The following is a 17,086-nucleotide window of genomic DNA, read 5'->3' as shown; positions in this document are numbered from 1 at the left end:
TATCCGCATTGTCTGTTCGAGGGCACATCAAGGGCGCAAGATGCCGCATTCGGTGATAACTGCAGGACTGTACGACTTGCCATGAGCCGGTGAACTAGATTTATGTAGGATTTCTGGAATGTAACGTTAAGACCAAGGGATGGTGTGTCCTTCCTTCCCCAGACGGCCAGGTAGGAAGGCACGTGAGAGAGCGACTTCGGCAGGCGCTAACGGACCCTTCCCTTGGTCCACTGACGCGAACTGCAACCACTGAGCATGGCGCGATTACTGACCGCCAGCCGCTGCAGGTGAAGCGCCATAGCTGCGCTCTCCTGCGCAACAACGCGGAAGTAGCTGGCGTGCAGGCCGAGTCATTCATCCGGTGTGCTTACTATGGTATGTATGCCGTGCAGACTGCAGCCATGCCGCGCTCTAGAAGCTTTGAGGTGCGTTGGATGGCGACATGGGCTCGGCAGAAAAAGTGCAACAGCCGAAGGAAGCGAAAACCTCTCTGGCCCGTGACGACAGACATCCATCTTTCACCATGCTGCCCAATTCCTGAGCTGCCTGAGCTGCGACTGCTCCACCCAAGCATTACCAGGGCGGAACCTTAAGTTAACCTGGAACTAAATCTTTTCCATTATCGATAAGAGGAATTTCTCCGCGAGGGCCCTCCTTCCTTCACTAATCTCCTCTTGCTATACTGCCCGCCGCGAAGTTAGCACACGACCCCACCACCTCCACCAGCCGTCGACATGAGGAACATTGTGGTCCTGGGCGGCAGCTCCCACCCGCAGCTCACCGAGTAAGTCGACGCGCGGAGAAGCGGGCCATGGCTGTGACTAACTGGGCGATAGGACCATCTGCAACCACCTCGGCATACCCAAGGCCAAGGTGCTTCTCGACAAGTTCAAGGGTGGTGAGACGCGTGTCGAGATCGAGGAGAGTGTACGAGGAAAGGATGTCTTCATCATCCAGTCTGGCGGCGGTAAAGGTACGAAGCCCTCGTGCAGGTCGCGCGCGCATTTCTAGCCGCAGTGGTACTGCAGCGCACTTGGGACGGAACACGACGCCCGCGTGCTCTGCGATATGTGAAGAACCCCGCTAATGTCTCGTGTTGCGCGCAGTCAACGACCATCTGATGGAGTAGGCCCATCCTCATGGTGTAGTTGAGTGAAGTGCCTGACCGTCCTCCAGACTTCTCATTACCATCTCGGCCTGCCGCACCGCCTCGGCGAAGCGCATTACCGCCGTCCTCCCTCTGTTCCCCTACTCGCGCCAGTCGGACATTCCCTACAACAAGACTGGTGCGCCCCTCTCCAAGGTGCCTGGCACGCGCTCGAGGACCGGCACGTACACGTTCGATTCGCGACCGCAGACGCCCTTCCCTGGGCAGGCGGAAAGCGCAGGCCTGACCAATGGCTCGGCCGCGCTGCACCACCAGCTCAGTAGAATGAAGCTCGACGAGCGCAACGGCGGCCGCACCGATCCTACAAGTCCGGTCAAGCAGAATGGCATCAAGCGCACCGAGACGCTCGACTCAAGCAGTTCCGGCAAATCCGACAAGGGCGCATACTTCAATGGTGACCATGGAGCCAACGGCACCAACGGCTCAGTTGCCCCAACACCCGGCATCACGCGCGCGCCGACAACTACGAAGCCTCCTGCTTTCGAGCCCCAGGTTGGATACCGCCAATGGGTCGCTCAGGCGGGTACCCTCATTGCGGATCTTCTGACTTGCGCTGGCGCCGACCACGTTATCACGATGGATCTCCACGGTATGTATCATCTTGGAGGGCCTGAGATGGCTGAGCTAACAAACTTCTAGATCCCCAATACCAGGGCTTCTTTGACATCCCCGTGGACAACCTTTACGGCCGCCATCTCCTCCGCAAATACATCCAGTTCAACATCCCGAACTACCAACAAGCCGTGGTAGTCTCTCCCGACGCTGGAGGTGCGAAGCGCGCGACCGCCATTGCCGACGCCCTCGGCATGCCCTTTGCCCTTATCCACAAGGAGCGCCGCCCCACACAGATCAACGACCGACAAAACGCGACCATGATGTTGGTGGGAGACGTTCGGGAGCGCACAACTATCCTGGTCGACGACTTGGCGGATACATCCAACACCATTACCCGCGCGGCCAAACTCCTGAAGAAGGAGGGCGCTACGCAGGTGATTGCGCTCATTACACACGGTATCTTGAGTGGAGATGCTATCGAGCGCATCAACGCCAGTGCACTGGACAAGGTCATTGTGACCAACACGGTGCCTCAGGAGGATCACAAGAGCCGGTGCCCCAAGTTGGAGGTCCTCGAGGTCGGCAATGTGTTTGCCGAGGTACGTTCAGACCAGTCCCCGGATTACGAGACTTATACTGACATACTATAGGCTATTCGACGCGTCCACCACGGCGAGAGCATTAGCGTGCTGTTCGACTACAGTTAGTACCTGTACTCATGTAGTACCCGCTTCTTGGGAGACCGTGCTATCTGCCCCGCTATGCTACGCTCGGATTCTTTCATGGAAAATACATGCGAAAAGTCGAAAAAACTGGGCCGATGGAGTTGCTGGTTTGTCAAAGATCACGCTCTCTGACGACTGCGCTCACTGGGATTATGGATACGAGGGGTGTTTTTATCGTGCTTTTATGTTTATAGACTGCTGAGGAGCAGTATATCAAATACCTGTACCTGCATTATCAGCATACGTGCATGGACTGGCGTTGGGGAGGCTGTTCTTCATAAAACTCGAGTATTGATATGACTCTGTATGTTTTATGGCCGGGTCCAAAATAGAATGTTGTGTCTTGTTCCATTTCACTTATGTGATATTGCTGTGACTATGTATTGATGCAGTGGCCGCTCTATGTTACATCAGACCATCAGCGAGGAGACTTCAGCTATATCGGAAAGACCTCCTGGAACGAAGCCGAACTCGTGGAGGCGCGATTGGCGTTTCAACTATCCTCTACTACCATGCTCTCCCGATCGTCGAGAGTAATTCTTACCCTGCTCGTCATCTATTATGATGCCAACGCACATCCGCGTCCTCTGTCTATACTAAACCCTCTGTGACGTGGTACAATCATGACCCCACGCCATCAGGAAAAAACTGAACACCCTAGAGACTACGTTGATGCTACGTCACCCACTTCGTAGATTTTTGTCTCGATGTAGTCCGCAGGCCTGTTCAGTTTTTTCCTTGTATGGGGTGACCCTCTAGACGAAGCCTCGTTGTTTCCAACAAATACCCATACTGCCGATCCTAAAGCATTACCGTACAAATACAACACACAGATCTAATCCGTACAAACCCATCATACCACCTCCCCACATCCTCATTCTTTCCAGCCCCATCCTCTCCAACCCCCTCATCTAATACCCTCCTCCCACCTCCCCACCCCACTATCCTTCCTCCTCCCCTCTGCCACTCCTATCTCCTCACCCCCCGGCGTAAACAGTTCCGCACTCAACACCAAAACAGCAGGCACAACCGCCAACGCATCGATGGTGCCGCTCCGGCCCCTTTTACCATGATGCCGCAAGTTCATCATCGCATTTACTTCTCGCGATTTTACTACGTCTTTGCGGATGCGTGGCCAGTCTTCGCTGTTCCGGTCGCGGGTGTTGGAGAAAGGGGAGGTAGGTGAGGTGGGCGAAGTTAGAGACGCAGATGTAGATGCGGATGAGGAGCTGCGGTGCCGGAAGGGAGATAGTGAAGATAGGGTTCGGGAACGTCCGCGCTGTTTTTCGGGTGGTGAGGCGAGCGAGGGAGTGGTAGATGGTGGTTGGTTTGTTTGGGATGGGGATGCGGTGCGTGGTGTTGTGATGCGGGGGAGTGGGATGTTTATTTCTGTGTAGAGGGGGCCTTCGTAGTGGACTGAGAAGGGCTCTGATGTTGATGTCGATGTGGCGATATCTGAGGTTGAGGGTATAGGCGCATCGTGGTCGTGTTGTGGGGTTGTGGGGGCGGAATCTAGGGCTGGGAAGGGCTCGTAGCATGGGCTGTTGTGGTCCATGATTTCTATCCGCTCCTGTTCTCGAGTTTCTGGTTTTTTTTTTCCAACGGAGGTTTTGAGGTCTTGAAGTAGCGAAACGCTGGAGGAACCAAGGACCAGAGAATTGCGGCGTGATGTGTGTATATGTCCTGGAGGCGCGGTGATCAAAAGCGTCGCGCGGTGGGCACAGCCTCGTTCAGGCAACCCTTTGTTTTGTCACGTCGTTGACGCCCGAAACACGCGCGGGACGGCGATTATCTCAGACTCTCAAAAGATCGGGAGTCTGCACAGCAGTGAAAGCTCCTGTTAGTCCACTGGTTGGTACCGTCGCGCTGGTAGATAGCGAGAGGTTTGGGAATTGTTGTTGACAGTCAAAGGCCCAAGAATCAACAACCCACACGAACGCGTCCCAAACGCGATACATATACGTCTAAACCAAAGTAGGCTCCCATTATCTGCACTTCAGCTGATCGCAATAAGCCTCATTTCCACACGCGTGCGGCTCAGCGGCGGTGTCGCGGTTAGAAGCTTTCGCGAGCCGCTTAGCCGATTGACATGGCTGTGGGGGCTGTGCAGGTTCGGCGCCTGACATGAGGATGAGGCTCAGCTCTACAGTAAGACGACACTACAAAGCTGACGTCTATATTCCGTTTTTTTTTTTCGGACGAGAGTAGATGTCATAGCTTGTAAGACACTTTGATCGCGTCAAAACGTGACCAGCTACACGTGTATCAAGACAAAGTAGATGTGTACTTGAAGTGTATTATTCATCTTGTCGTTGACATTATCATTGTTGACTATATACAAAGCTGCGTCACCGCGAGCTTACAAAAGGCTCAAAGTGACCTTTGCGCCCTTGACGCCCCTGTGAACGTGAGGCTCACGGACGCTCCTCTTCGCGGTGCCGTTGGCGGGCACACGGGCTGGGAAACCCTCCCACGAGGTAGCGTAGTTGGCAACCGCAGCAGCAATACCGCGAGAGTGTAGGAGCCAAGCTCCCTCGTTGAGGTTGGTGACATTGTCGGCAGCCTGGTGGTAGTTCTGGTCAAGGATCTCTCCTGCAACACCACCCCAGATAGCCTGCTCCTCGACGGTCTTGACCTCATCAGCACCAGTGGTGGTACCACCTGCGGGGATGTTTGCATCAAGGAAAGGACCGTAATCGGAACGGCCGTTGAACTCGGTAGCGTTGCTGGAGATGTTGAGATCCTTGAAGTAACCCTCGAAGAAAGTCTCAATCTGGTCGCTTCCAGCGGGTCCGCTCAGACCGTATGCGCTGCCGTCACCGTCGTAGATCTGGTGGACGTAGTTGGGAGACGCAATCATGTCGAAGTTGAGGTATGCGCGGATGTCGAGAGCTGCCGCAGGAGACAGGCTCTCGACGAAGAAGGTGGAGCCGAGAAGACCGGACTCCTCGCCAGACCAGAAGCCGAAGCTAACAGCGTTCTTGACATTGTACTTCGCAAGCGACTTGGCGACGTTCAGGATGGCAACGGTTCCAGAGCCATCGTCGTTGATTCCAGGACCGGCACCGACAGAGTCAGTGTGAGCACCGAGCCAAAGCTGGTTGTCCTTGTCACCACACTTGCTGGTAGCAAGAACGTTGTTGGTGGTGATGATTTGGACGTCGGTCAAAACGTCCAATTCACCGGTGACAGTAGCACCGCCTGCGACCTTAGAAATGATTGCCTGACCCTCTGCCTGAGACAGAGTAACACTCGCGACATAGTCACCCTCTGGGCGGGGAGGGGGGCCGAGGGTTGCGCTGATGGTGCCAGCAACGTTGTTGTAGATGATAGCACCCACGGCACCAGCGCTTCCAGCAAGAGCAGACTTCAGTCCAAACTCACATTCACCGCGCGAGATGAGTGCGATGCTGCCGGATACTTCCGCGGGAAAGTCAGACGCCTCACAGCCGAGGTTGTTCACGGGAACGATGGGTGCGGAGACGAGCCCATCGGTAGAGGCGGAGTATTCAAGAATCGTGGAGTTGATCATACGTCCATCAATGGTGAACTTGTTGAGCGTGCCGTTCAACATGACGTAGTTGGAGAAAGGCTGGAGCGTGACATCGTAGTATGAAGTAGACTCGAGCTCCTTCTTCAGCCACTTGACGGTGTCGTTGTGAGCCTCTCCTCCCATGATCCTGTTACGGGCTGGGTAGCTGTAGGCGAAGTCCTCGAGCTGCTGGGCACCCCTCATCAACTTCTTGATGGTGATATCCTTCTGGAGAGCCTCCTACAATGATCGTTAGCATAGTTTCAACACGACTGTTGGAGGTTGAAGTTCCATACCTTTGTGACCAAAGGCTTCTTGGGGCATGGCTTGGCGTTGTGACCATCCTGGCGCTGCCTGATTTCCGCCGTAGGGACGGCTGCAGCACCAACGGCGAGCGCAGCTAGACCGAGAGTAACCCTCATATTGAAAAATCTGGTCTATCTCGAGTGTTTGAGATGGTAGAAGCAAGCTGCGGCGTGTCTTCTCTTTGGAGTGCGGAACCTGCCCTTTATAGATCTCTGTTGCAGCGATCGTCAGGTCGTGCATGCGTCGCCATGCACAGATTCCGTGGACCTGTTCCGTCAACCATTTCTGCAGCTGTCGCGTGCACTCGCAATCAACGCCCTGTCTGCCAAGCAGCTCAATATGAACAAGCTCCTATCATTCGCCCATGGCTTCTCCACTCTTCATGCTTGATCCAGCAGCTGGTAAAGACAAGCCGCGCCAATGCCTGCTTCATTCCGGTCGAGTCCTGGGCGGCGTCTGGGCATGCCTGATAGTGGCGCTCAATTGCGAGGTTTCCGCAGCGCAATTGGAGAGAGAACTCATGCGGGTGGATGCCGGCGGAGGCAAGATCACGCTCGCCAAGAAAGCCGGATGGATGCTCTTTAGGAAGGTGGTCATGTCCGGCTGCGCGACCCGCATAAGACCCGTTCTGTGGCCGTTTAGGATCCATGGTGTATCGCGGAACACTCAAAAGCCCTCGTGAGGTTTGTCATCGTCGCCTCTTCCTTCAGGAACCCCGCTTCGTGCGATCTGGGCAGGTCAATTTGGTGTGACCGGCTGTCGAATCCATCGGGCGATAGCACGGCGGCGCCGAGGTCCCTGGAAAACGGGGAGCTTGTGCCTGGCGCACGGAGCAGCCGATAGCTGAAGAGATAGCGAGACCATCTCAGGGCTCTGCAAGAGCAATCATCTCAGAGCAAAAAGAAAACGGTAAAAGATCTGTCGCAAACAATCGATAGATATGAAAGAGATGTGGAGAGTGACGAGGGCATCGATGGCATATATATCTCAGAGCACCATGTTGTCCTCCTCTTGGCGACACCATGGCCCATCGGGCAGCTCCCAGTCATATCATGGTTGGCTGAGAACCTTGACAAGCGTTTGATAGCAACTCCCGGGCCCAAAGATGACGATCCTCACCTCACTATACGAACAACTCTGAGCTCTTCAATTGATCGCTTGAGATTGGGATTATGATTACGCGCCCGCATTACAGTTCATGTGTATCTTTGATATACATCAAGACAAACAGCGTCGAAACAAGAGAAGTCTACTATAAACTTCGTAACAATCATAGGGAAGGACACGATCCAAGAGGAGAAGCCCGAAAAGAACGCCGACACAGCAACGAAAAGCCTACTCTTTCCGCGCATAAAACGTCAAGTTCTTTCCCCAATCATCAATGAGGTCGCCAGCATTCTCGAACCTACCTTCGTCATCCGGCGACAGACAATCGTCCGCAAACTCCCGACCCAGCCACGTCGCACTCATACACTCCAGCATCCTTCCAACTCGCGGGGTCCATGTATCGAGCGCCATGATCTTCCCCTCCTTATGCCACGGATGGCTCAGTATCTCTGCGGTGATGATTGCCGCGGGACTTGTCGGAAAACACATGTCTGCAGCAACCTGGAAGACCGGTACGAAGGCGGGTTGGTAGAGGCTTATCAAGAGCGTAGAGGGCGTGATGGAGAGGTATTGGTACGGCTCTGATACCACCGTGATGGGAGGGTTGCACTGGGAAAGCATGATCATATCTTCCTGTTTATAGGCCGGGTCGCGAGCTACAATTGGGATTGGGGTTGGTGTGGAAGTCGTGGTGGAAGTGGCGGCGTACCGCTGCGATAGGTAGGTCGAGATGGCACAGGCGAGCACGTGCTGTGTAGCTGAAGTGTCTTCCTTTCTGCCTTCCTCCTCTGTTCCGTGCAGGGTTCCGAGGGCTACGCAAACAATGTTGTCGACTGGTACGGTGAGGGCGTCGAGCTGCTCTCGTACACTGGCCCAGAACTTACTTTGTAGCAGACTTTTCTCGAGGACTTTCGGGATTCCTTTGTACTCCTCAGAGATAGAGCAACGCTGGCTCGCCTGCTCATGTGTACTCTGAAGGCTATCGGGCTTCAGCGCCCTGGTATCACTAAATTCGTACTCAATATCCTGGTGGTTGGGAGTCCTGATCTGATACCCTGGGCGCATCCTGTCAGAAGCACCCATGAAGACTCCGCTTCCGCTGAAACTCAGGCTGACCGCGGGCGAGGCACACGGTGGGACGCGCTTCTCCACTTGTCCACTGCCTAGTACACGTGGTAAAAACATGAATGGCATGTTCGGATCGCCTTTACGAACTATCTCGACTTGCTCTGCCGCTTTTTCGAAGAACGCGCGGGTGAAGATTATTCCGTTGTTCAGGGAGGCTTCGAAAGCCCTAGCATCTTCGAAGACTTGTGGGCCGTATGATTGGCATTGCTTTTCTCTGTCGTCTTTGATACGTTGGGCCATGTCGCTGCGTTCTTTCCTAGACGATGAGGACGTTGGGTTTGCGGGAGCTTCTGCTGGTTCCGCAATCTCTTTCTGGGCTGACATGGTGTAGTGGATTCAATAGTAGTAGTTTCTCAACTGCTGCTTGGTGAGCACACGTCTGGTGCGGCGAAGAGAATCAGACAACGTGCCGTTTTTGCACAGCTCAGGAGAACATTGTTGCAAGTTCAGAGCATAATTAACTTGAAGGGCGGTGTGCCTTCACAGTGTTCAATGTTGAGTGAAATAGTGGGTTTGCGGATTCGTTGAGCGAAAGGCTTTGACGTTTGGACTGTGAGAAATGAATTTGGAAGTTACAAAGGAGACAAATGTGAATCAAATAAGGATCTAAACGAACACAACAAGCATTCACTGGCGCAGTGTCAGCATCATCTCCAGGGTGACAAGTCTTTGGAATCACCATGCTCCTTATTCACAAGTCCGGTGTGAGAATTAGAGGTTGTGAATCGCTCGGATCGCGATACCATGGGATGGAGGTGCTAGAACCAGATCAAGATGTTGAGTAACCCAGAAATCTGAGATGTAAAAGCTTCGTTTTAATGCATCCCCACAACCCCTCTTCACTTAAACTGATCCTCCGTAACACCCTTCCCCATAGCCGCCGTAGAACTAACACCCCCCGACACCATCTTCAACAGATTATCCACATAATTCGCACCACTCCACTTCTGATGCGTAAGCACATCGACCTTGTTCTCCGCTTCCGGCTCCTGGATAATCTCGCCATAAGCCCGCATACCCTGCTTCGCATACGCCTTGGAGAAGGTATCAGCCATGAGCGCGCTCTGGTGCAGACCAGCGAGCGTGATGAACTGCCAGCAGTAACCCAGCTTGGCCAGGCGCTGGATGTATGTTTCTTGCTCGTCGCGTGGCATGGCGGCTTTCCAGTTGAAGGAGGGGGAGAGGTTGTATGCTAGTCTGTTGGGTTGTTAGTCTGTGTGTGAGGGGAAGTGGGTGGAAGAAGACGTACTTCTGCTCTGGCCAAACGGCATGCACGCCATCTGCGAATTCTTTCGCCTGCGCGAAGTCGGGTAGCTTTGACTCCATCCATATCATGTCGCAGTAGGGCGCATATGCAATGGCGCGGTTGATGGCGGTTTGGCAACCGCCTTGGTACCTGTAGTAGCCCTCGCGCGTCCTTGCGGCGTCCCAGTTGAAGTACACATCAACGCCGGTCAGGCCTGCGGCGATGGCGCGTGCTTCTGAGTTGCTCTTGCCCTTGCTCTTCTCCATGAACTCGTTGATCATGCTTTGCTTGTCGACATGTACACCGGCATTTATCGTGTCGATTACGGCCTCGTGGTATAGCTTGAGGTTGGCCTCCTTCGTCCATGCATCTTCGATTGCTTGGAGCTCTGCGCCTGTCTTGCCGGCTTGTTCGGCGGCGTACATCAGCTCGCCCAGAGGCTGGAGGGCAGGGTTTGTGCAGCCTAGAATGTAATGGTGGTCGCGTGGGTCAATGGTAGAAGTGATCAGGGTAGCGGCTTCTGAGTCGGTTCTGGCGACGGCAAGTAGGTCGGTTCCTGTCATTCGAACGTTAGCCCACATCAAATCTGATGGCTGAAGTTCATCGCCTTACCCATGATATCTGCCTGCGCCCTGATAGCGACCAGTCGATTGATATGCTCGCTAATCGGAACCAACACCTTTCCAGCCATATGACCGCACTTCTTTGTTCCTGGTGCTTGATCCTCGATATGTATACCCGCAGCACCCTTCTCGATAAACAGCTTCGTAAGCTTCATGATAGCTGTCAAACCTCCATGTCCAGTATCGGCATCTGCGATAATCGGTCGTAGGTAGTCTACGCTGGCTACTTTCGCACGGTCGGCTTTCGCGGTGGTCAGGCGTTCTTCGCGTTGCTTTCGGTCGTGGAAAAGCTGTGCCATGAATAGGTGGCCAACTTTGTTGGGGACGGTTGTCTTTTGTTCGTTAGCTTTCGTTCCCCATCACCGTCCATTGCTGCAACTTACGTAGGGGTAGTCTGCTAGATCTGGACCTGGCTCGTCGGTCGATGAAGCTGTTGAGGATGCTTGCCACCCAGAAACGTAAACAGTGTCCAGATACTTCGCCATCTGTGTGACCATGACAGGGTCAAGGCATCCGTATGTGTAGCTGACGTCGTTGTTCTACATATTGTCAGCTCGCATACTTGATGTCTAAAACGACTACCATACCTTGAAGCGTCCTTCCACAATCTCCCAAAGCTTCTTCGACTGGTGATTGCTTGGGTAGGTGATCTTGAGGTTACCTCTCTTCGACACAATATCCTCAGCCGTAAACGGCCTCCTCGTATACCTCCATCTTGAGTCCGTCCACCACTGCTTAACTTCCTGAACCTCCTTCTGGAACTGCGCGTCCTCGGCGTCAATGTTCGCCATGATGAATGGTGTCTAAGATGTGTAATAACAGCAAAGAAGCTAAGTTATTTCGACACGACGGATGTGTGTATGAAGAAATATGGATAAAAAACAAGAGGGAAAGCTCGTCCTTTGATAAAGATGACCAGCAATGACACCACGCGCCCTCTAGCCTCGGTCTACGCAGCCAGGAACCTTTGGGGGGAAAGCCAAGCGTCTTATAACCATAGCCATCAGCACCCTCACACCAGCACGGCTAGCACAGCACCCCAAAGTGAGCTCGGGGACGACCGGCTGGACGCACCATTGGCCCGACTGCTGACATCCTCGGAAGCTGGCAGCAACGTCTAGCGCTGGCCATGCACTTGCTCGAGCGTTGTTTTTGCGTTGCCCTCGGCCCAAGGGGAATTGACGTTTTGGAAGGCTGACCAGTGTAGATCGGGGTGGGGATGGGGGACCAGCGGAACCGTGACGGGGATGACGTTTGCCAATGGTCTTGGGTCAACTCGTTGCAGACAGAGCTGCATCCTTCGTTATCATCCTACTCCTATATCACGGTTCCCATCTCGATGCACTGAAGATGCTGTTCGGCATGACACGCGACAATATGCTGCAGCTTCACATGTCGATGTTCCGTCGCTCCGCTTAGCTGGTTTTCTGGTGCATGTGAAGACGCACGCCAAAATCTGGGGTCGCGTGTTCGTTAGCGTCGCGCGGGTTTTACCTCGGTTGATCCTGTCCGGAAAAGGCCTGAACCGCTATTGATCTGCGACTTTCACGAGCAGGCATCTTCGCTGTTTAGGGCGCTTTTGTCTCGGAAAACACGTGAGTGGTGTCATTGTTGCGTCTGGAATATCTCGGATAAGGCTCGCTCGGCAGCAGTGACGATCCCGGCATATGCTCGTGGCTGGGCGTTGCACCGCCATGTGCATCACCGTTATAAGGGAAGTATGTTGACGAGTTGGATTGTAGTTAAGAGGAGAGCGATCTACGTTTCATTTGTAACCCTTCAAGGATTCATACATATGACACGAGTACACCGCCAACATGCTCTTCCCCAACGACCACCAACCCCAGTAATCCATCGCAAGCGCGTTGGAGCATGCCGACCAATCCCTTCTCATCACCAAACCTTCTAGACATTCAGCTGACAGCAATCCCGGCGTCGAGCCACCCCAACTCATCAGCTGCCGAGCAGCGACATAACACAGCAAGACACTGATAACCAAATCCACAAGCCCAACTATCTCTGTGAACCCAAAACAAAAGCGCTGTGCCAAGAAAAGCTTGGTAACGGTCCTCCGGTACTCACAAGCGTACTGCTGCCCGAAGTAACCCCGGACGTATCTATCCAGCTCAGAGAATGGCCTGGCGCGGATATCATCTACATTGACCGCGGGATTTTGCGGCGTGACTGAGTATGCAGGGTCGGCGGGTGGGCACCTCAACTTCTTGAGCAACCACCATCTCAGCTCGTCGAGGTAGCTTTTTCGGACTGGTGGCGTGTCCTCGTCTTTGAGGCGTATCGATGAGCGTTTGGAGAGTAGCAAAGGTAGGAGCTGGGGACGGCACAACCATAATGTCCTGTTCCGTTCGTCGGTGAAGATGCATTCGCGATCGATAGCCTCGGATATGTAAGTGTAGTGGATAAGTCGCGAGTAGAAAGCCGGTGTAAGCACACGAATCTCGATGTTCTTGTACGGTCGGTTTCGACCAGGGACGTGTGTCGTGGCGATCTTGTCGGTGGGGATGTTGGGAATCGACGCTTTGAACGTGATGCAAAAGTCTACTTCGGTCTGGTTTACGAGTACGTGAAGGTAGTTTCTGAATACTTTGTACAGTGTTCTGGGATTGTTAGTCGCATTCGGGTAGTGCTTTACCTGTACTTACATCTCAGCGGAAGTGGGAGGCCGACCAACGCTCGACGTTAGCACCTCCGGCCGGAACCACACGTGCAATTTCCTCTTGAAAAAGATCTTGCCAGCTTCTCTGACGATGCGCGGGAACGTTACAAAGCCTACCCACCACCAGCTCAGGATGAACCGCAGAGTTCCGAGGAAACCCAATTGATCCGGATCAATGGCCTTTCCGGTAGAGAAGAGGCGAGCTACAAGCTTCCCATGGTCCTTGGAAGACTTCAGGGTAATCGTGTTGTCGATCAGAGGGTTTTCGTAATCGACAGAAGGAAAAGGGTTTTGGGCTTTCAGGGCATACGAACCCTTTCGAGAGTTGAACGGCGAAACATGGAAATCTTTCATCCATACATCGGTAAACTTCGACTTCGCCCGAATAGGTACCTGCGATCCGTGTTCTTCGGATCCAGACGTTTGTTCAGAATCAGATGTGCGCGGCGGACTGGCAGGGCTTGATCCGTCTAGCAGATACATGCGTCTTTCTCCAAATGTGTTGTTGACTTCGAGTATCATCTTCACAAGCTGATTTTCGCGATCGTAGATATACCAGAACGAAACCGGATTGAATGCGTAGCCCAAGAAGCGTGGTGCCGTCACCAGATAGGCATACTCCCATTCCGCATCTTCGACATGCTGAGCCCGCAAGTACGAGCTCAGCTTCCAGTAGAATCCGGATGCGCCGCCACCTCGTTCCAGATAATCCTCCGCTCTTATCCGCAACCACCATTTACCCAAAGTCTGGTCATCCCCGCTTGCGAACTCTATCCCCTGGTATTTAGCTCCGCTTGGGACGATGGGAAATCCGCACTGAAGGTATGAGTATGCGAAAGCATGGCGCTTCGGAAAGATTCGAGCATGCGACGTTTGGCACGGGAAGATCTTCGGCTTTGGCGTTTCCACATCAGATCTCCATCGACTGATATCAGGCGTGTTCGCAATTGGATCCTCGTTGCTGCGAAGACAGCGCCATAGTAAAATCGCGAGGATAGCTAGCGGTATCGCGACGCTGAAGACGGCATATGTACCAGGCAACCCTTCAGCCCAGCCCCTCCAAGCATTCCAACTCTTCAACACAGTCGCAACCAACTTCTCTCTCGCCAACCAAGCATACAAAAACCCAAGCACAGCGCAATCCATGAGGACCCTACGATCTCCACGCCGCCGTCTAAGAACACATCCTCCGATCCAAACCGCGAGCATCGGTACCTTTTGCCACCCATCCAAGGCAGCAAAAAGCAGCGGCAATCCCACAGCCGTGCATTCGAAAAGGGAAACTCCCAGATCGCGACCGTTACTAGCAATCCGCATAAATGAATGTTTCTGTTAGTATCACCGTGACATTGAGGGAAGTTGTGACGTGGATTGTTGTGGTGCGATAAATGTCAGATCGAAGCGTAGTTTGACGCTAGACCCTTCTCATGTAATGTATATGCAGGGTCCCTGAGTAAAGCATAGCCGCCGCGAGAATTTCCCCATCTGGATTTAGTCAGGGCCAGAGCCGCATTGTCGAGGACGGCGAGGAGCTTTGATGAGACGGCGATGTAGAGTTTTTGTTTGAACGCCGACTTGTAGAGCTGGTGGGAAGGAAGACAGGAGGCTGAACCGTTGAGGAAGGTGGGTCTAGAGCTATAGCTCGGCGATAGGTGCGTCATCGGGGTTAAGTCGGTCTGATGGAGATCATCAACATGTATCGACAATCACATAGGCTTCTGCACCGATTCTCTATTTCGCATCTCAGGCGGCTACAAGCGACAATCATCGCACTATCTGAGGTACTCATCCATGCGTGGAACCTCGGCGGGGGCCTATCTCGAGCGCGACGCGACGCGACGCCGACTGAAAACCACGCCATGGCCGGACTTCGAGCCGGCGCCACAATCTGGAATGGTGCCTCGCAGACAAAAGCAACCAGCAGTGCCGACGCATGCATCTCCTCTCACCCAATATTAATCCAAGGCGCAAATGTTGTTGTTCCATCTGGACGCCTTCTCCCTTCCCGTCCCCCATACAACGGATCAGGAGTATCGATTCCCCCTCTGCCCAAGCATGTCTGTCAAAATCGGCAGGTATGTTCTCATCATTGGCCAATGAGCCTGCCTCGAATACCAATCGCGTAACCGATGGTTACACTGAACTCCACGTTCTGGGGCGGCTTACCTCAGCCAAGAACCAGGTCCGCCCACAGAGGAGGCGCCATCGACGTCTGAGACCTCCACCACCTCCCCTCCACCTCCCCCACCCACCCAGGCTTATCTCAGCCGAGAACTAGGTTCGCCGCCCACGAGAGCGGTGTTGGTCGCTGACAGGTAAGCGCAACGACAGTGAAATCCGGTCTTGGCTTGTATTGCATGGCTGGGCAGGGCGTACAAACACCAAAATCGAGCAGCCCGTTTGGGACCAGGTCTTGGAGCTCTCTGCGCGTAGCTAATCTTACACGCTTGTAAAATTGAGAGGTCTCAAATGCTGCCTCTGATCAGCGCAGAGAGCCTTGCGGATTTTCTGGTGACATCGCCGGCACACTGGAGTCAAGAACTGTCGGTCCAGAAGCCAGCGACACAGGCCGAACATACACAGGCGACGGACTTGTAAGCGCACGAATACGCGCCCTGAGCTCTTCCTCTTCCGCAGCATGACCAATAACAATTCGGTCGCGAACTCCGTCATCTGCAACTTCCTTGGCTGGACAAAAAGCCCGCGTCGGCATCTCCAGGGTACTAATGCTGTCTCTACGAAATCGCAAGTCTCTGTCGATTTCCACGGCAGGTAGACCGGGAAGCGAGCTGCGCGCCCCGTAGTAATAGTAAGGGCTGCGAGATTGGCGGAAGCCGAGTATTCGGTTCAAGATACGTTTGAAGAGAGGTTGGATGGATGGTGCTGATGCGCAGATGATGGCTGTGTTGATCTCGACTTGGGACCTAGAGTGCAATCAGTGCCTGTTTCAGATCTACATCCTATACAATATTTACTTACCAGAAAATGATGTATCCCCCGTAGTACCGAGCGTGCGATCCGCTATTGGCCCAGAGGTTCAGCCCGCAAAGCCGTACTGCAGATGCTATCGGAATGAGAAGACTCACAGCAAACACTGCTATGACGGATAGGCGTTTGGCTGTTCGCATGCGCAGTGAAAATAGAAGGGGCATGGGAAGAAGTAGAATGACGACGTCGGATCCGATACTCCAGCCTGCTTGCCAGTACAAAATGATCTTCAAGTCGAAACAGTGGATGGAGCCCCTGTCTCGCAATATAGCAGCGCCGAAAGCGACCGAGGGCTTTTTGGGACATTGAAAGGCAATAATAAAGATCAAGATGATCGTAACAGCTGTGACAATGATGATCGATATGTGGACTAGTCTTCGAAAGGTTCGTTGGGTTGCAAAGCCGAGGTAGACTGGAGGTGTAGGGATTAGATTGACGTGCATTTGGGCGACGTAGTCAAGGATTGTACTTACAGACGAGTATTGAGAGCTTGATGAGACCCATTATGAACTGATAACCGATATGGTATGCGTACCCTTCCAACAGTCAGAATGATCTTGTGTTTGCCGGCACAGCTACTTACATGTTGCTACAGCACCTAAGGCGTAGCGGTCCAATTTCGACTGCTCTGCTTTGACCTTGTGGTTTGCTTAGCATCTTGCTGTAGCACGTCCCATACTTCAAAACACATATCCTTACCTTTGATCTGACGCCTGGGTTGTAGTCAACCCCGGAACCAAATAACAGCTGATAATGGTTGCAGGCGCAAAGCCCCCAAGTGAAGACCCACAATCCATCAATATATGACGGTTCACAACTTGGTTTCAACTTACTAATGCCGTCGCCATTAAGTAGTCACTTAGATTAACCCTTCTGACAATCCATCTTCGCACGTAGAACCTAATGTTGATGAGCACAATAGGACAAGGGTAGAACAATGAGTATAGAAAACGAACCGAACAGCGACCACTACTGTCGAGAGGGCCACCAGAACGAAAGCTGTGATTTCGATAGTGGGCCGTAAATCGTTTGGG

General features: G+C 53.3%; 5 protein-coding genes across 5 annotated transcripts; 1 reads left to right on the top strand and 4 right to left on the bottom strand.

The window, feature by feature from the left end:
- Window positions 1-734: 734 nt before the first annotated feature.
- J4E78_006395 (uncharacterized protein) lies at window positions 735-2,430 on the top strand (the record flags this gene model as incomplete). Its single annotated transcript, XM_049367007.1, has 6 exons — window positions 735-784; window positions 837-973; window positions 1,107-1,125; window positions 1,177-1,757; window positions 1,808-2,322; window positions 2,374-2,430. The coding sequence occupies 6 exons, from the start codon at window positions 735-737 to the stop codon at window positions 2,428-2,430; spliced, it is 1,359 nt and encodes a 452-aa protein (XP_049221713.1).
- A 2,377-nt stretch (window positions 2,431-4,807) lies between these two features.
- Window positions 4,808-6,402, bottom strand: J4E78_006394 (uncharacterized protein; the record flags this gene model as incomplete). The annotated part of the gene is made up of 2 exons (XM_049367006.1): window positions 4,808-6,220; window positions 6,277-6,402. 2 exons carry the CDS (start codon window positions 6,400-6,402, stop codon window positions 4,808-4,810), a joined length of 1,539 nt encoding a protein of 512 aa, XP_049221712.1.
- Window positions 6,403-7,621: 1,219 nt separating this feature from the next.
- On the bottom strand, window positions 7,622-8,845 carry J4E78_006393 (uncharacterized protein; the record flags this gene model as incomplete). Its single annotated transcript, XM_049367005.1, has 1 exon — window positions 7,622-8,845. The coding sequence occupies one exon, from the start codon at window positions 8,843-8,845 to the stop codon at window positions 7,622-7,624; it is 1,224 nt and encodes a 407-aa protein (XP_049221711.1).
- A 515-nt stretch (window positions 8,846-9,360) lies between these two features.
- Window positions 9,361-11,181, bottom strand: ICL1 (isocitrate lyase 1; the record flags this gene model as incomplete). Its single annotated transcript, XM_049367004.1, has 5 exons — window positions 9,361-9,718; window positions 9,771-10,323; window positions 10,380-10,722; window positions 10,774-10,929; window positions 10,978-11,181. 5 exons carry the CDS (start codon window positions 11,179-11,181, stop codon window positions 9,361-9,363), a joined length of 1,614 nt encoding a protein of 537 aa, XP_049221710.1.
- A 1,222-nt stretch (window positions 11,182-12,403) lies between these two features.
- J4E78_006391 (uncharacterized protein) lies at window positions 12,404-14,210 on the bottom strand (the record flags this gene model as incomplete). Its single annotated transcript, XM_049367003.1, has 3 exons — window positions 12,404-12,431; window positions 12,481-13,005; window positions 13,051-14,210. 3 exons carry the CDS (start codon window positions 14,208-14,210, stop codon window positions 12,404-12,406), a joined length of 1,713 nt encoding a protein of 570 aa, XP_049221709.1.
- Between the last annotated feature and the right edge of the window lie 2,876 nt (window positions 14,211-17,086).

This window comes from Alternaria triticimaculans (genome assembly GCF_023758025.1).
Source record: "Alternaria triticimaculans strain BMP 0046 chromosome Unknown scaffold_8, whole genome shotgun sequence".
Taxonomy (NCBI): Eukaryota; Fungi; Ascomycota; class Dothideomycetes; order Pleosporales; family Pleosporaceae; genus Alternaria; species Alternaria triticimaculans.
The sequence above is the reverse complement of the archived record's forward strand: the minus strand, read 5'-3'. Positions and strand labels throughout refer to the sequence as shown.